Genomic DNA, 19,715 nt, shown 5'->3' with positions numbered 1-19,715 from the left:
GATGAGAGAGAGGACTTACAACACTAACATTTACAGGGGATGGCAGTGAACATCTGAACAACTCTGCTCTGGTGTGGCCAAGGATGGGGCATGAACCGAACATTCCTTAGCATGGTGGATGGGAGACAGAATGGGATGCTGCAGAGGCTTAGCTCTTGCTCAAGCACCTCCACAGGGGTCATACATGGGGAAGGAAGGTGAGAGACTGAGGCAGGGAGAGCTTGTTTGATCTCTAACAACAGTTTGTTCGGTGATATTTAAATGCCAGATGAATTGTCAGATTTGGAAATACTGAGTCAGCTTTTGGGAACTGACTCCTGGAAATGAACTCCAGTGGTGTTTCAGGCAACATTCCCTGGGGTGGGGGACACCACACTGTTCAGCAGCTGGGTGGGCACGTTCTCACCTGTAATGCGATGGTGGGAGCTCCTGGATGACATTCTGAATTCGTGCCAACTGCTCGTCCTCGGGGAAGCGGGATACTGCTTCCTGCGGAGATAAAGGAAACAGTCCACCCTGGCAGTGCACTCAGGGGAAAAGGAAGAGAGATAAGGAGGGTCACATGAGACAGCCTGTCTCAGAGGGAATGCTCTCTTGTTATCTTACAGAGCTATTGGTAGAAGCTAGCTTGTGAGAGATCTGCTGCATTGTTATTTCATGCCTCAGTACATCCTTCCCACTAATAGGGAATGTGAGCTGGGATTAGACCGTCATGAGACAGGTTAGTTTTACCCTACTGATGTTGTGTTGTTGCAATAGTAATCCTGCTCAGTACGAGAGGAACTGCAGGTTCAGACCCCTGGTGTGTGCGCTTAGCTGAGGAGCCACTGGTGCGAGGCTACCATCTGCGGGCTTATGACTGAGCACCTCGATAAGTATACCACCTAGACGCTGCTTGTGCTACTGCGTCATTGTTGCTTGTGACAGACCCTGGAGATGACAGTCTTGTTCAGAATGCGTGGGTGGAGGTCTTCCTGAATCTTCATTAGCGAAGTCAGGCCTTCCTCACAGGAGAAGGAAAATTCCTATCTCCAAACCCAGCCTGATGGAGCTCGTCTAGCCTTGCATGGTCTTCCATCAAAGAGAAGGACACTTACACAACCTACAACCCATGGACTTTGCTGTCACCATCCTAGCTAGCTAGGCCATGTCAGTTAAACCTGTGGGGCCAGTTCTGCACAACCTGCGCTTCACCTAAAGAATCCACTGCTCAGGCTGGAAAGGCTTACTCTCGCTTGTCTATATGGACAGGTGAGGGTCAAAACGGTAGGTGACAAGGTGCATGGGAAGCTGCAGATCCAACCTTGCATGCAGGTGGACCAGTGCATGGGTAGCCCAAAATCACTCAGGAGATGGCAGTCCTGGTCGGACACTTCCTGTTTGTTTAAGCACCCTTTTTTCCAACCAGATTTGCATATCCCACTTGCCCTTGGTCATCGTGCTTGGAGCAAGCGTGGTTAAAGCCATTCCCAAATCTTCGCTCGCAAAGCCAAGCCATCAATCACATCCTTCCCAGACAATGGGACATGGTGGTCAGTGTTCTGGGGAGAGGGGCATTTAAGGACTGAGCTTCAATTAGGAGTTATGTTTCTTTTCTTTTCTTTTCTTTTCTTTTCTTTTCTTTTCTTTTCTTTTCTTTTCTTTTCTTTTCTTTTCTTTTCTTTTCTTTTCTTTTCTTTTTTCTTTTCTTTTCTTTTCTTTTCTTTTCTTTTCTTTTCTTTTCTTTTCTTTTCTTTTCTTTTCTTTTCTTTTCTTTTCCTTTTCTTTTCTTTTCTCTTTTCTTTTCTTTTCTCTTTTCTTTTCTTTTCTTTCTTTTCTTTGTTCCTCTCTCTCTCTCTCTCTCTCTCCCTCCCTTTCTCTCCCTTTCTCCCTTTCTTTCTCTTTTCTTGTTCTTTTTTCCTTTTTTAACTTGGGCAGGGATGTGTGGAATAGAAGGAAAGAGAGAAATTAAAATAATGGGAAAATTGAATAATTGTGACCCCTTCCTCCCTGAAACTGTGTTAAAAATAAAGAAGATCTTTCAAGCCCTGTGTTATGAAAACAACTCGATTATACATGTTTCATATCCTTCAAAAGAAGCAGTATTTTGGTTGTCATATGAAGATAGCTGTAGGGATTGTGTGAGTTTGAATCTTTTAGAATGGGTGAAGCCTTAGCAAAATCACTGTCCAGGTGGATTAATACGTTCTTACACTCAGGGTTAGACTAAGTTAAATGGACTCAAGGTTATACATCACTGAGTAAGTGTCTACAGACCAAGAGCTTAGTGAGCCACAGTAAGCTTTGGTCTGCATTCCTAGGAGTTTACTGCATTGGTATTCATCTGCTCAGCTACTCCCTTTCAATATTTGTGCGGGGAAGGACAAACCACCAGTGAGTTCAACCAATGCATGGCTGGCTGGAAGCTCCTGCCTACCCTACTGCCACTGGAGTTTGGAGCGAGTTCAAAGAAAGATGCTGGGACCCACGCTGCAAGCAGAAGCATTGCCTAAAAACAGACGTCAGCACTTCTAGGACAGGAAAGGTAGGAAATAACCCATCTCAAACCACCCCTTGCTTAAACATTATGAACCTGAAATTATCAGCCACAATGAGAAAAGCATCTTGTGTCAGTCACTACAACATCCACACTGATAAGGCTGCCATCTCTCTTCTGGTCACTGTCCTTTTCCCAGCAAACTACTTCTCATGTACAACCACCAGCAAACCAAACATTGCCAGTTGAAAGCCCAGAGATGGATATGAATCATGTTTTATTTCCTAACACTGGGAATTGAGAACTATGACCTCTGGTTTGACCTTCTCACTGGTATGCTGGCAAAAGAATATTAGTGAGCTCACTGGTTTGGTGTACATCCCATGTGGATGCACTTGTTTTACCCAAATTGAAGGTAAGTTAATTCCTTCTAGTATTCTTACCCATAACTACAGCTCCTTTTAAAAAAACAAACCAAAACCAAAACCTATTGCAATCAGCCCAGAAATCCTAAGCATAAGAACCCTTGTGATCTCCATACAAGGTTTCCAGTTGAATGGCCCTGGCCAAGCCAAAGATGGATATGGATGGAAATATAAACTTCAACTGGTGTTGCATCTGAAACATTAGATTTCAATTAGATCGCACATGGTATTTTCTCTCCCAGTGATAATTTTCACAGTCATATTTGACTTCCAGGTCTCAAAAACCTAATGCTTAGACAGCAAGTGAATATCAGCTTCTTTGAGGTCATGACCCGTTCAAACCTCTGAGACACATTTCGGACCCATACATGTTGTGCATTTGAAAGCTGAGCTCCCCTCCAAAACTCAGGAGAGCATACAATTCCAGGAAGAACCAATAACTCCATATATTACATGTCTGTTAATCAGAGTATGAAGTTATGTAACTTGGGATTTTATGTACTCCACTGGTGATGCTGGGAGTGCACAATTCATATGCACTGGTTAAGTCCAGAGAGAAGGTAGGCTTGGCCTCCCATAGCTGATTTGCTGAGGGAGTACTTGGTCCTTTTATGCCTTAGGCTGGAACAAGCTAAGCAGAGTCAACTTGTCTCTCCTGTGAAACAAGCACCCATCACTAGAATGGCAAGCTGGAGAGCATGAGAGGCCATCATTTTGCAAAAGTTAATAGCCAGTGAGGTCATGACTGGGATGTTCCATCCATGAACTCGACACAGTGATGACCAAAAGGCCAATCCCTCCCCAAGTCATTAAGGACTTGACTTTCCTTAGCCACAAATGTCTGAATCACTCTGGTGACTCAAAGTGGAGCCTATCCTATCTCAGAGACAGCTCCAACTGAGTCAGGCTGGGATTAGCATACATCCTTTACTCCTACCAGTGCTCTTCTGCCGAGGCACAGCTGCCACCGTCCCCTGTTCAGACACCCCACGCATACACACGCTCCTAGCAGGTTTGCTGCTCCTTGGGGAACTGGTCTTCTTTCTTTCTTTCCTACTGGTATCTGACTGTGCTTCCTGTCAGCTGGGTTACCCATTATAAATCCCTACCGAGCAGACTTAGTGAATAATGGATTTTCTGGCCGAGCAGACAAACTGAAAAACCAGAGATTAAAAAAAACCATCCTTTTAGGTCAATCCAAAGTGATAACATTTTGGGGAGCTGGCACAAGATGTTAAAACACAATTGTTCCAGGTTGACCAAAGCATCACACTCAACCATAAGTGTAAGAAATGCTCATTTAAATGTGGGGCCGTTTAACCCTTTCCTGAAGGACATTTTCTTTAAGAGTTAGATGTGTTGATTTAATGTTGAAACATTTCTTTTAGAAAGCATTTGTAAAAGAAACATTTGGACAGCTACAGAAATGTCTTCCCTTTTGTTTTTGAATAAAGCTATTTACCAAATGTATCTACCGAAAATCTGCAAGTCATCATCATTCCCAAAGTGCACTTTTCAGCAAACATTCTTTCCTAAAAAAGTTTCCATCTAAATCTTCATGGTTCCTTTCGAGCATTTCTCTTTCATAAATCAGTAGCGATAGCCAGAAAGACAGCAGCCAAATAGCTTCAACAAGAATGAGGCTCATCAGTAACTGTGAATGGTTGAATAATACCCAGGTTTTCAAGATTCTGTTCATCCTGAATGTCTCTAGGATAGAGATCGTATCTGATATTCTCAGGATATCTATATCCTAAGGATACAGGTCAATTGTTCATATCTGCTCAGAATTTTGACTGGAGTTTCGACTATACATCACCTTGAAACACAGACCAATCTTACTTAAAATTTGTCATTGAAACAGCAAGATGCCTAAGACTATTGCATATCTGTCAGGCATCACAGCAAGCCAATTCCCAGCCCACGCTCCCTAGCTCAGCTGTAGTCCCTAACAACTACCTGACTTCTTACAGTAGGTTATTGTTTGGCTCAACCCATCTGTCTTTGCCCTAAAGCAAGCCCCCTTGCACAGATCTGCCTGCATCTTCCCACAGCAGGCAATAGGGAGCTTTTGGAGAATGCCTTCTTCTTGTAAGGATCCCATGGATCTCTCTCGGTGCCTTCCATGTCATAGCAGTGCCACTTGTAAGTACTTGATTCAGGATAGAGGCAGTGCAGACAGCACCACCTGAAGCTAAGGTTGGCTGCCACTTCCCTTTGCATTTGGACATGAGTTTGCAAAACTCCACTACAACATCACTGGCAATGTCTTTCCCCTCCCAGCAAATGAGAAAGAGTAGGATGACAAGAAATCCCTAACAAAGGACGGATGTTTCTAAAACTGAGGAAACATTCCCATCCATCCATCCCAGTTGTTTTAAGAAGTTGGTGGATTCTCATAGCTGAAAATCCACTCCTCTGGCACAAAAGATTTCAGCCTGAATGACTGGATTCAGTTTTGTTGGTGCCATAAACAACTGAAAGTGGATTTAGAGCAGTAAGAAGCAGAAGACTATAACAACAAGCAGAACTTGCTGCACCACCTTTGCATAAAATACTGTCATCAAAATTAGCCAGCTCTCTTAAATAAAACACAGGCTTTGTGCTCTTATTTTTCAGCTCCCCCGCAGTCTGCTCCTAGGCTCCAACTGTATCCATGTATAATCTTGCTGTTTTGCAGAACTGAGTAACTACTCTTTGAATTATAATCTCTTTAAACAAGGTTAGAGATGTCTGCTTGGCCAGCTGCCACTTTCCTCTGCCATTTGTATTTATGACATGATCGTGATGGACCTGATATGCTGTAGCTGGCATAACCCATGTCATCATTTGTACTCTGAGAAACTGTGGAAAATGCTACAGATGCAGAAAAGTTGGTGCTTTACACATGGGCTGAGCAATCAGTTTGTACAGGCATGAGGGACTGTTGGAGGGACAGGGACGAGGAAACCTCACCCTTGTGGTTATGATCATAAGCCCCAGGTGATCCAGAAGCCTCTCAGTGATGGACAGTAATGAGAAAAAGAGAATGAGTAATTCTGGGAGGAGGTGTACAGTGGGGAGAAAGAGTAACAGCAGGGAAGCGATGCAGTGGAAAAATGAGCAAGATGAAGTAGAGGAAACAGCAGAGAAACTGAGAAATAAACATGTAATGCTGGAAAGAAACAAGGATGGGGAAAGAGAGCCAGTACAAGACAAGAAGGGAAGAGCACTGAGAAGTGTTTATACAGATGCACAAGAAGCCAGGACACTGGAGTGAACCCCAAACAGCTATCATGGAGGAACCTGCAGCACATCCACACTGCTGGAGAGGAATAAGAACAGCAAAAGGGTCTCACCGTGAATTTCTTGTAGAGCTCATAAGTGAGGAGAGGGTTGGGCAGTTCCCTGAAGTACAGCTTGCAGAGTGACCCCACGCAGTGGATGTCCTGGAGGTAAACTTCCCTTGTCAGATCCGGGCATTGATCAGAAACAAACTCTTGTCTGAAACAATACAGAAACATAACAATGTAAGCAGTAAGAGCTGTAGCATCCCACTGTTCCACCCTAAGTCCTTTTTTGCAGGTAGAATGAAAACACAATATGGAAAGCCGAGATGTTTCTGCAGCCTGGCCCAGGTTGTCTCCTAGGTCCTGAGGTTTCAACTAGTCTCTGGTTTCACTAACATAGTCCCATGAGTAGTCCCCAAATGATATAAAGACACTGCTTTGTCTTGAAGTGAGAGAGAACAACTCAGCATTTGTGCCGAGACCCTCCATGCCTTTCCCATGCAAGGGGAGATATTTTTCCTGTGTCATGAATTAATAACTGAAACATATTTCTGTGTTACCAGGTTCAGAGGCAGTTCATCTTCTGCATCAGCACAGAGCTCTGTTGGCCTCGGTGTATGCCTGGGGGACTACGTCATGGTTTAAATCCAGCTGGCAACTACATACCATGTGGAAATGTACCATGCAATGTGACTGAATCCTTCTGGCACGCAGACAGGTTGCCCTTACCTCAGCTTTTGTATGTTGGATGTCACTCCTGAGAGGCGGTAGATCCCATCCACAATGCCATGAGTCTCAATGAACTCCGCACAGCTCTTCAACACGTAGGGGACTAGGAGGGGAAAGCAAGTCAAGACTCCCAATAAATACACACTGAGAACCTCCACGAGTCACCACCGATGAGGCAGTTTGATGGAACAACAGCAGAGGTCCTCTGCAATGGGAGAAGTACAGGGCAAACGAAAAATAACCCCCACAAACTGGCCATAACCAATTTGCAAAGTAAGGATATGCTACGGTTGTGCCTTGCCACACTCATTGGCATATGACAATGACTAACCCTGAAGTCACAGAAACCTGTCAGAAGAAAGGTAGGGTTTCTCGCTCTCAGTTTTCCTTTTTCTTCCAGAAAAAGAAGTAGTTTCATTCTAATTGAAAGCATGAGGTAAAGCCTGAGGTCCTGGGAACCTCCCCCCTCCCCAAGATAGAGTTCCAGCCTCGCTGAATTGTGCCAAAAGGTCTGATGGGCTTGGATAAAACTCAGAGAAGCATTCACACTTCCATATAAGCCTACAAACCCACAGTTCAGTGCTCATAAACCCTCACAGAGGGGGTACAGAGTTCAAATATTGATGAGATCTGCACACTGACAAGATCTGACATTAGCTTCAAACGAACTTCATCAACATAACCAGTCAAAGACTTAACCAGTCTTAAAGCCAAGAGGAACCTGAGGCACAACATTTACATCCAGGCCTGGACCCAAAGTATGTTTATTTTTTCCCTATTATATAGGTATAGGAAACCCTCTTCTCTTGGTCAGACCAAGCCTCCCTGTCCCCACTACTATAACAACCCTTGCTGTAACAATAACAGTAAGAGAGCCCTTCCTTATTAGGTGCTAGAAACTACTGTGTATTTAATGCAATGCTTCACACAGCCATAAGCACAAAAGTCAGTAAGTGCAATAGTTAAAGTTCCCTGCTGTAATGCTGACTCTGCTGCTCTGTGCATTTGGAAAGCTGTATGGAAGAAAACAGGCTAAGCCATACATTTGGAAAGCCAGGCACAGCAATTGCTACATCTTTGTGACAGCACAAAGATAATGCCCCTGCCTGGACCTTCCCTGAGCTCTTCTGCTCGAAGTTCAGGATCATACATATTAACATGTGTTTCATGAGGTGGCATCCACAGACAACACTCCAAGGACAGCCTGAACAAAAAACAGCTGGTACATGATTGTATTTCTCATGGATACCACTGAGGCCAGAGCCAGCTCAAAAGTGGACTTGTCCCTGCTAAGCAGCCCAGGGCATAGGCTCTGGTGAGGAGAGCTCCCAGGCAGGTGCCTACCTATTGACACACTATTATTGAGCCTAGTGAGTCAGGGGAGTGCTACCCTTCTGCTCCTGACTCTTACCAAGGGAAGTAAAGAGGTCCTTCTTATGTGTCCCTTCTCTTTTGTCAAGGATACATGAAATGACAGAGATTACTTGGGAGCCTGAATGATGCAAACAGACTCATAATCCTCAGATAAAGCAGCCCCCCCAAAACAACAGGGAAATTTTGACTTTATGGTTTTTGAACAGGGACTCATAATGCAGGTACATTAGTCGTGATGGGTCACAGCCAAAGCCTTGGGCTGATTTTTAAGACCCTCAAGTTGTTGCTCTAAGACTAACAGGACCCAGCCTACAACAACAATGCTCATGAAATCACCAAGAGAACAAGTGAAGTCTACACAGTCAGAGCTTTGTCCACAGCAGTCATAGAGCTATATGATCTTCAAGGACATTTGAGAAGGCACATCAATGCCTTCCAGAAGAAACATGGGGAGCATTCCTTTCAGTGCCTAGAGCACCTACTTCCTAAGAGGACTAGACAATGTGGAAGGAGACAGAGTAAAATAAAAGTATGGCATTTCCTTAAAATCCTTCCAAGAAAAGCCCAAGTGACACACCAAGCAAAAGGACCTTCCTATTTCTGAGAAAGACCTGATTATCTGTAACTGCAGTAGGGAACTCAGATCATATGATGATGAACATACTAGAAATAAAATACATAAAGAAAATAGGCAAATGGCCTCAGGCATCTTCAATTCTGGGTGGTCAGGCTGTACCATCTTTGTGGCAGGAGCTATGCATACATGGCATGTTAAGATTTCTTTCTTGGTAGGGGTCTCTGGGAATAAATCTAATGCAAACAGCATAAAAGAAAGCTAGGCAGAGCCAAGTTCACTTCAGATCTATTTGGGTGGGAGAATGGGTGAAATGCACTATGCTGCCTCGGAAAAGAAAATATAATTGAACAGGAAACCTATTTGATCAGGGCAGCCCCATGAAAAGGTTTGTTGAAAAATTAAACAATCTTTCTATGGACAAACTTCATACGATGGTGCCTAGCTGTTATAAAAATGGGGTCCATGCTCACAGCGCCCTTTATTAGGTGGAAACCTCCATGTTAAGAATAAGCACACCATCTAAAACTATATGGACTGATGTTTGTTGTGACTGAATTAACCTCCTGAAAGTAAGACCTATTAAATCACACTGGGTTTTTTGCTGAGTTTGAAGTTTCCTTGGGATAAATGAGGTGAAGAGGCCTCAGGCAGGTAAGCAAACCTCTTCCACACAAAGCAGAGAAGGGTAGATCCATCTGTTGAGGACTGGTGAGAAAAAATAAGGGGCGTGAGGGGAATAATCTGTCACAAATGTGTAAGATTCATCCCATTTTTAAGAGTGGGTGAAGACTCCACAGTACAGACAACCTATAGACTGCAGATATGCACTGAGCTCTGACAGCATCTGTCACTCCAGCCCTGCAGTTTTCCCTGCTTTTCAGCCCTGAGTTTCTCACCTATCTCTGCCAGTACTCTTCACTCATCACACACAGAGACACAGAGCCAGATACACCAAAATGCGTGGTGGTTTTGTGATGTCAAAACCAAACCCCACATAGGACACATTTCACTTGGAACCGAAAATCACAGGCTTTGACCTCAGATCCCTGGAGGTGAAGGGACTCTATTGGCTTCCTCCAAAGCGAGCCCCTAAATGCAGAACTTGTGTGAAACTGGAGCACAATAAATGTTTTCTTTGAGCAGGACCTGAAATTCCTGAGCAGCTCTGATCTCCTGCAAAGCTGAGTCTTTCGGGTACTTGGGGGAAGCTGAGGTCAGAGCAGCAGTGAGCAGCTCCCTTCCATTTCCAGGGGGTTTCTGAGGTGGGTTGGTTATTTCAGACATGGTTCCTGATGAGCCAGAACAAAGGCTGGGATCAACCCTGAATGTGGGGATGTACAGACTCTAGCATGTACTTTACAATGGGATTCTATCAGTTACACACATAAATCACAGAGCTGGGTCTCTCCTGAACTAAGATTGGGCACGAATGGGGGTTATAGCAAGGGGTGTTGTGTGTGTCCATGCAGGCACAGAAAGGGGTGGGTCGGGGGATGTCCAATCTTAACACTTCTATAATTAAAACTGTGCTGGAGGCTTAGGAGTTGGAAGAGGCAGCTGGTGTCACACAGACCCCGCTTGTTCTGCCAGACAGCCAAACTGTCCTCGTTTAAAAATACAATAGAAACCAGATGGAGGAGGAGGAGAGAGCACGGAGCAAGGCATCAGTCAGAAGGGAAATTGAGTTATAAACACACTGCGCACAAAAGACAATACTCTTCCCCTAGACAAAAATAAACCACAAGGGCAGTCACAGTAACTCGTTCCACTCTCACTGGATAGCACCTCGGTGTACGCAGACATTCACCCTCCCCAGAGTCTTTTCCATGACCACAGCTTATGCCACCTCCTTTACACATGTGCTGATCCTGCTAGGTCAGGTATTGTGACTATGACTCATTCCTCTTACCAATTCCCCCAGCTTCCAGTGTCACCAATGGCACTGAGCATCTCTCCTCCCAGCATTATGGGATGAAGCGGGAGCGCTCTCCCTTCTCCTGTCCTTCCCAGCCATGGTGCTACCACCCAGCAGACCTCCCCATCAGCAAGCAAGGAGCTCACTGTTTGCCTGACTGACAAAGGCTTCATCTGGCACAAGACTGAGCGTTTTGGATTGCAGCTTTAAGCATGTACCTAACTAAACCACCAAGAACCCAAGTAGGAGGGAGTCCCCTCATCTAACAACCAGTGTGAGGATGCCATCTGGGCCTCCCACCAAAGCATCAAAGAGTGAGAAAGACCCTGCTCCAACAGGAGATGCAAGCAATGCCCTACAGATTTTAGTGCCGCCTTCTAGAGGAAACTGAGTCTCCATGGGCTACAGAAGGAACCTAGGGAGGGCGTTGCTAAATCAGCTACCATAACTAGTCAATGTGAATACTGCCTAGTAAGACTGAGCTTAAAGTTAGCTAACCTGGACTGGGTCATGTCTTCAGGGTGCATTGTACTGAATTGGACTCAATAGCAGCAGGTTCAGTTTGGTTTACTTTATCCTTCTGTTGTTCTCCCAGAGGGCTCCTTGCAAGGGTAAAAAAGAGTGACAGAGCTACTCAGGTCCTCCTTAGTGGTTGGTTTAGGCCACATGGAGGATATTTCATGCCCTGTCTAATTTTGTTTTAATTTTAGATCAAGTGAAGGGAGGATAAAAGCAGACTTTCCATTTCACCTGAAATACCAGCTTTTTGATGTTTCACTTGCAGGAAATAGTTTGGTTGTTGGTTGGATTTTCTTATTTCTCAAAAAAAATATGAATCCTGTGCCATAAAAAAGTAAGTGAACGTTTGGTTTTGTTGCATATTAGTATTTTTTAAACCGTCTTCCATTGCCCTCAATAGCAGTGCATGCTTCCTCTCACGCTATGTCAATAGCATGACAATAAAGGTCAAACCAGTCCCTTGTTTCAATTTAAATGACTAAATTAGGAAATACTTCTTCCTAAAAAAAGAAGTGTTTCAGTCTGTACCAAGCAGGAGCTGTTATTTTGTACAAACAAAACCAACAAAACAGTACACATTATGGAGCATACTCACAGATCGACTTGGCCTTCTAATCACAGGAAAGGAAAAGCATTGTACGAATGGCAACATACTTGAGAGTCAGCATCTCTGATATGACATTTTTCTGTATTTCCTGATGCTTCCTACTTTAAATCACGAGCTTTGATGCTGATTCATTAGATTTATTATTTATTTTTGCTGATCTTGTCTGATTTTTAAGCCAAAGGTTGGCGGAGAAAGATTCCAGAGAAGATCAAACTGTGCTCTCCTCCATGCAGCAGTCAGAATTCCAGTTTGCCTCCCAGCGCATAGCCTTAACCCATGGAAGCTAAGGGTAAATCCTCCCTTGCCCCTTGTTCTCATGTCCATTGCCTTCCATCTCCTCCTTTTCAGCTGTGGCCAGAGATAGAAGGGACCACAGCATCCAGAATCAACTGCTCAGAGATGAAGTTGGCGGAGGTGGGGAAGAGGAGGGTTTGCCCTGCCTGGATGTAACTGCTACAAAAGGACAAAGAGAGGGCTTCAGTCTCCAGGATGTCCACACAAACTTTTCACCAGCACTAAATTCATTTCATAGAGTAAGAAAAAATAAACTGTCCCAACACCAGATTCCAGTGTTTAGTTTGGCTGTTAGCATTGAGCTACCACAACCCCCTATGCACACACACACACACACACCTGTGTTTGAGTAGCATAAGATGGCTAAACAATACCAAACAGGCTTACAAACAAATCCTCCTCACCTCATCCCCCTTAGCTGCCATAAATACAGTTAAAAAGAGAGGAACAGCCGGCACCAAGGTGATCCTGTCTGCATGGACAGCACAACTGAATCACCATGTAAGTCATACACTTCATATTTGCTTTCCCCTCTGCTTCTGTGGGAAAAGTCTCTGCAGTGTCACAAAGGTTAGCACAACAGTGCCATTCCCTGCGATGAAAGCACTGTCCTGAACGCATTGTGATCCTGGTAGGCAAAGGCATAGGAAAAATGGATTTCAGGTCCGTCAGATGCTCTGAGCCATCACTCTCCATGGCCTGGGTGGGAAGAGGAAATGCTGAGCACACTGGGATGTGGTACACTGATGCATTTCAGCACAGCCTGCAAGCCCAGCCCGAGTTTGAATGAAGTCAATGGCACCACTATCAAGGGGTTTATTTCCCATTGACATGATACCCAGCTTACATCACACATACCTAAATAAAACATATAGGAACACCCCATTTTCCAAAGCAGATCTGGCAACTGTGAAGTTCCAGGGAGAAACAAAAGAGCCCATCGCAGACCTAAGAGAAAGCACTGCACAAGCAGGCATTGAATGCTGATTCTCAACCCCAGTGGTCATCATGCCCCTCTGAAACCTCACGAGTACCTTGACATTGCTGGTAAATTCTGTCATGCAGGCACTTTTGGGAAGAAGTTGTACTAAATAAGAGAATAGTTTTGTTAGGAAAACATCCTGCTGTGGGTTTCCTGCAAAAAAAGACCAGATAACTGAACAGGATATTTCCACTCCTAACATTTATAACTCTGGTACAGGTACCACAGAAAAGAGTGACTTTGGTTCTGCAGGCAATGAGCTGTTCACGTCCTCAGCTAACCATTTGAATCCTAACAGCTCTCATCCACAGCATTTTGTACAGCATCTTGTTCACCACAGCACAAGCAATTGGGGTAATTCTTTCTGGAGGTAGGAGAAATAGGACAATTTATGCTGTCTCAGAAGGGGGACTTGGATCAGAATAGTTTTGGATCTACATATATTGACCTCTGTCTTGGTAAATGACGAGATACTATGAGGATAAGCAGGCTGTGAGACAGGAATTCTGCTGCTAACCTCATTTCTGATGCCACATACAAAACCCACTACAGAATCCAAAGTCTTAATCAGCGCTGATAAAGTACAAGAATAAGCATGGCAATGGCAATGTTGCAGCACAAGGGAAGCAATCTGCAAGGAAAGAGTGTGGCTAAATGTGACTGAACGTTGAGCACTGGGATGGACATCCAATGATGTAGGCTCCATTTGTAGTCTTTGGACTGGCTGCTTTCTTTCATCCAGTTCAATAAACAAGCTTATGAACTGCAGATGTCACACTGTATGATGTTTTCTTTCCTTTCCCTGCTTACTTCATAAGCATGGACACCAATGTAAGCCATGCTAACCTACTTAACTGCTGGCAACAAAGCAAGGAAAATATATGGACTTCATAAGGGTTTTTTTTTTCTCTTCTCAATGGATTTTGACCTATGTTTTCATTTACAAGGGCTTCAGAAACAAGTTAGAAAGCAAAACAGTTCTCAGTCTCCTGATCCTGCTAGCTGAGGCAGACTTGCTCAGTTTCTTAGAATCCCAAAATTACTCTAGAGGTGACTTGTAAACTATTACACCCATTTCTTGACTGTAAAAAGAGTGTAGAAACCAACATCTCCCTTGATACGTGGGAGCTCTTACATAGGATTCTTGGGATCCCAGAACCTGGAGAAAGGCAATTCAAGTGGATCAATGCACGCTCCCTACCTGGCTGTCAGTGTTACTTTGCTCCTTATTCCTTCTTAACTCTGGTTTAGTGTTTCAGGCAATAGGGATTCCATATTTCTCTTTATAAGGAAGCCTTTTTGGGGCTGTTAGAAAGAAATTCTGGGTGCTTAGATCCTGACATGCACCTGAAAAACACCAGATTGAACAGTTTTGAAGTCCTTTGTACTGTGCCTTTCACAAACACCACCTCCATACACTGAAATCTATAGCAATTTCTATAGGATACAGAGTCTGTCTGTGGTTTCCGTGCTGCTCTGTCACGTTGTCACCATTAGACAGATCCTTCGCCCATTTCCATAGCGATGGCATGCTGGTGACAAAGCAACTGGCTCACACATATTCTTGCGAGGCTTCGGGAAAAATGCTGCTGCTGGTGAAGGGACAGGGTGAAGCAAGGAGATGGGAAGTTGTCTCAAGAGCTCTGGTGCTGCAGCAAAGTGAGCTGCTCTGCAGTTCCCTCTGCCATTCTTGCCCAGGAAATCTCTATTGACCTTTCGGAGGTGCAAGGATAGGCTGGCGGCCCATCAGCACTTGTGATTCTCTTTCCATGCTTGCTGCATTAGCAAGTAATTTACAAGCATATATAACAGCCATTCCCAAAAGCATACATCCAGATGTGCCAGCTATTGCAGAATGACAGTGCCAGTGAGCTTAGGTGTGTGAAAAGGAGAGCAGGGGCCAGTCACCCCACTGAGAGCTCAGGTTAATGCTCAGCAGCAAGGTATGAATTAACTGAGAAGCTTGTCCTGGACCAAGTTCCTATATGGATGACAAATTGCATGGCTGAACCTCAGAGCACACATTTGCATCTCTTCCGTTAGTTTTATTTTGCACTGATGGGCTGATGCAGACTGACACTAGGTTATGCAGCAATGTTCTTCCACTCAGGCCTCTCTCTGATCTTGCCTCTAGAGCTTTCCTATTTGAGAGTGGTACAACAATTTCCAAAGGTTATCCCAAATGGGCTGGTTTATGGATAGCCAACAACTTAGGGCAAAGAGCAGGAGAATTGCTAAGGATCGTTATGTATCACAGACAGATGAGGAACCTAAACAAAACCCCGTAAAAACTGCAAATGAGAAGTGAAAGGCAAATGAAAACAGACTTTTGAGAAAAAGTAAATAAGCCTTTATGATGTCAATCCAATTGAAAACAAACACGCAAAGGCACTAGAAATAATCAGTCACTATAATTTGAAGCCAAACAGAACAAAATCCATTCCATCTTTCCTCAATTGCTGAGCATGTATTTAATCCCAGTGTTTTCACTACAAGGCTGTCTGGGCCTGACCCAAAGAATTGCACTCATACAAAAAAACTCATTGAATTCAGCAGGATTTTCCACAAGAGAAAGAAGAAATGAATCTGTCCTGCTCTCTGTTACCTTACCAGTGGCATGCAAATACTAGGTGCAGGAACAATAGGAGCATCCTCACCAGCTTTACAGGGGCTGGTTTGAGGCTCAACACAGAGTAGAGAACTAAGACTGCTGCTAGCAGCAGAAGGTCACCTTGAAATGCTCCTCCCAGCCCTGCTCAGAGGAGGCTGAATACAGGTCAGTCTTTATTTGCAGAGGATTAAGCTATGGGTGGCTTGGATTGCTGGTATTTGTCTGGTGAAACAAGGTGCTGCTCTACCCATCTTAAGTAATGCCCATGGCATACGAGCACCACAGCCTCTGTGTCCCAGCAGCATGGAGAAAATTCTGCCAGAAGCAGCACCTTGGTCAGACACACAAACCTCTGTATATAAATAAATGTATATATAGCGTATATATGTGTGTGCATATGTATCTACGGAGAAATACATACATATACACATGTATTTTTACATGCATAAAAACACATTTTTACATATATGTATTTTTACACATATGTATTTTTACATCTACAACTATATTCATTTATCTATGTATCTATGCATGTGTAAGAGGTTTCATGTGCATTACCAGGTGGCTCTTCTTAGAGAAATAGCTTTTTATAAGGTGTCAATCAAAGCCTAATACCTAAAGGTGGCACTTACAGAGTCAAAAGCTGAACAAGTCTGGTGTCATATATCTGGGGGATACATCAGTACACGCTGGTGCTCGTGCTTGCTGAAGCTTGCTCTGCCAGTCATGAATAAGACATTGGTACAGACACTCTCTGCTCTCCTGCCCCAGGCAAAGTGCATTTAGCTCCTGCATTGCCCTGTGTGTTGTTACTGTGCTGAAGGCATTTCTGGGTGAAGTACTTACTCTCTGCCAAGGGAAGCTGTTGTTTTGGGATGGATCCTTCGAGCACGCATGGATTTCTACATCAGCAAATCCAGAACCCGCCTCCTTGGACTGGTCTCACTTGGTAGCTAAAAGTGGGGGTCATTTTGTCTACGCCTTTTCATCTCCAGAGGGTAAAGTCCTCTAAAGTGTCCATTATAGCCTTGTCTCCAGGGACTGTATTTTGCTTTTCCATACACCAGGGAGGGTAAAGAGCTCAAAATGAGGCTGCTGAGCAGCCTGGCTCCAACATCTGGATGTGCTGCTGCACCTTCAGGGCTTCTTTCAGAAACAGCAGGACACACAGCACTGCTCCATCTGCCAGCCTTGTGGCAGATCAGCACTTCACATATGCTGCAAGAGGGCAGCTCCCCTGCTCTGGAAAGCCTGTGAGAACCATCAAGGACAGCAGAGGAGGCAGAACAGCATTTGCAGATGGTGTCACACAGCCTCCCAGCCTTCTGGAGGCTGATGCTGGGCTGGGATTGTTTAGAAGAAAACATTTCCTGCCATGCTGTTTGTGTCTGCCTCCACCCCAGGATGTTGGCACGTAACTACTGAGATGCTCCCAGAGCGTACAGCATGGTTTCTCCAAGGCTGACCTGCAGGGACTGGACCTCTGTGACTGCCTGCCAGAGGGGTTAAGGGCATCAGAAACAAACTGGTTCTGTCGGCTCAGAGATGAAAGGAGACGCCATATGGCTTTTACAGGAGAAAAGAAATAAAGGTGAATAAAGTATTACAGCAGGATGTTATCTTCTTACTTCCCAAAAAGGCTTGTAACCCCTCAACTAGCAGGGACAAGTCAGGAGAGATATCTACCTATACCTATAGAAAAATATCTATAGATATCTATCTACATCTGCTCTTGACAGAACAAGAGGTGATGGGTTCAAGCTGAAACAAGGGAAGTTCAGGCTAGCTATAAGGAAGAAGCTCTTCCCTGTGAGGGTGCTGAGGTGCTGGCACAGGGTGCCCAGGGAAGCTATGGCTGCCCCATCCCTGGCAGTGTTCAAGGCCATGTTGGACAGGGCTTGGAGCAACCGGGTCTAGTGGAAGGTGTCCCTGCCTGTGACAGGGATTTGGAATTGGATGAGCTTTAAGGTCCCTTCCAACCCAAACCATTCTGTGATTCTATGATTCTAGACACAACTCTTCTTTATATTCACAAGGCCCTCCTGCCCTCGGTGAGAGCAGTTGTTCCCATGGCTTTCTTCCCCAGCAGAAAATCCCCCCAGTTCCACATGGGATACAGGCCTCTCCCTCCCTTCATCTTTCAATAAATACACATGCCAGGGATTATCAACCTGAGGGTCATTCTCAGTGCTAACAGTGGAAAAATAGCAATATCCAGCTGTTACTGAAGTAGTAAATCTGGTCACTTTGCAATCACTCCTTGGTTTCCAAGCCCTGCAATGGATTCCTGATATATTCCACATTTTGCTCTTTGTTTTCCATTTGTCAAAGGACAGGCTCTGAACCAGTGTGAAGAAAAACAACCTTTTCACCCCACCACCATGCTATCTCTGCTCCAAGTCAGGCCAGGTAGTGCTTATCATTTCCTCTGCACAGCAAACACCAGCGTGCATGCGTTTCCTGCCTCCGAGTCCTACACTGCAAGCTGACATTGTTTTCAAGGCCCCCCTTGCTTGGAGGCAGGAGCAGCTCTGCTTCCTGTTGATGTCAGGCCCCTCTTCCTCCCAAAGCAAATGGGCTTCCTGCCCGCATCTGTGTCCTTTTCCATGAGGACTAGCTGGAGCCATTTTCCTACACAGCGGCTGTGGGGGGGATAGAGGGGGAAGGTGGTGGAGACAGGGATATAATGGAGGGGAGCAGGGGTGGATGGCTTTCCTCCTGCTGGTGTTGAAGAACATCTGGGCAGCCTCTCAATGAGGAGGAGGGAGAAGAGATAAGAGGTCAAAACAATAGAGCTGCGTCTAAGGGATGCTGGTATTTGCAAGCACCAGAGAAATCACTTATTAACAGACAACATCAGAGACTAATTACAGCTGCCGATTTCCCACTGCTAAGGAATGTAAGCTCACAAAGGAAAAGCTACAGCCACAGCCCCTTTGCTCCAGCGGCACTGTCATAAGCTGTGGGAGATGCCAAGACCTTTACACCAAACCATTGCCTTCATTTGTCCTCTTTCAAATGGAGGAGCCTACCACTGCCAGCACTGTTTAATCAACAGTGGAGAAACTGGATGATGACTGCAGAACACAGTTTACACCAAGTTGAAGACTGCCATTGAATAAGCCATTGCCCTACCAGAGAAGAGAAAACCAGACACCATTTCGCACCTCCCCTGGTCCATGGTGTTCAAGGTTTGCATTTCTCCCATTAGGGAAGCTGATGGGCTCATCCCAGCTCCCACCAGGAGGTTATCAATTCACTGCACAGTGGAAGAAGCAGCCGGGAATGTGTGATTCCAGGCTCTGTCATGGTGGGGACACACAAGAGGGCAGAGCACAAAGAGCACAGCCAGACATGGCAGTGGTATTGCTTACCCTCTGCGGTGTTTCAGCCAAATGGGTACCACAAGCTCACACCAGGGCAAGGAGCTGGCTTGCCTTGGGACCTGTTCCTCTGAGGTTTACCATGACTGGGAAAATACAGTTCCCCAGCATTTTCTATACCACATCTAGAACTATGGCCAAGAGGGTGGGATGGGGAAGGCATCCCTAGCAATAAGCAGAACATGTTCCTTAAAGTCTCAACTACTGCTCCTAATGGTTCTCTGGAATGAATTTCATGTATATTTCAATAAAATATATTTTTACAATGTGGTTTTCCCCTTCTTTTCCTAGCAGTTTCTTGGTCACCTTCCTGTGTCGCTCTAGGAACTAAGCAAAGGGTTACACTTCCAATTTCAGGACATACAAAATTACTCCAGCTTTATGCAACTGCAGCCAGCAGCAGATGTGGCCTCAAGTCTAGCCAAGAGCTGTTGGAGTTGCAAGGGAACTGGGGCTTAGTTTTCCTCACAAGAAGAAATTCTTACTCAAGGTCCAATTGCAAAACATGGATGGCTGTGTGCGGGTTTGAGATGCCGAGGGAAAAAAGCCCACCT

General features: G+C 44.9%; 1 protein-coding gene across 2 annotated transcripts in view; it reads right to left on the bottom strand.

Moving 5' to 3' along the window:
• ARHGAP31 (Rho GTPase activating protein 31) overlaps nt 1-19,715 on the bottom strand; it is a 60,134-nt gene that overhangs the window by 16,605 nt on the left and 23,814 nt on the right. For both annotated transcript variants that reach the window (XM_061365566.1, XM_061365565.1), the window contains exons 2-4: nt 6,900-7,002; nt 6,240-6,384; nt 407-489 (exon numbers count right to left, since the gene is read on the bottom strand). In XM_061365566.1, coding sequence (XP_061221550.1) covers nt 407-489; nt 6,240-6,384; nt 6,900-7,002 — 331 coding nt within the window. The remainder of the gene's footprint in view (nt 1-406; nt 490-6,239; nt 6,385-6,899; nt 7,003-19,715) is intronic.

The sequence above is a fragment of the Neopsephotus bourkii genome, unplaced genomic scaffold (assembly GCF_033783945.1).
Source record: "Neopsephotus bourkii isolate Nb327-2 ecotype Australia unplaced genomic scaffold, CSIRO-AGI_Nbou_v1 NB_1287, whole genome shotgun sequence".
Classification (NCBI taxonomy): domain Eukaryota; kingdom Metazoa; phylum Chordata; class Aves; order Psittaciformes; family Psittacidae; genus Neopsephotus; species Neopsephotus bourkii.
Note: the sequence above shows the minus strand (reverse complement) of the source record. Positions and strands in the feature narration are given on the sequence as shown.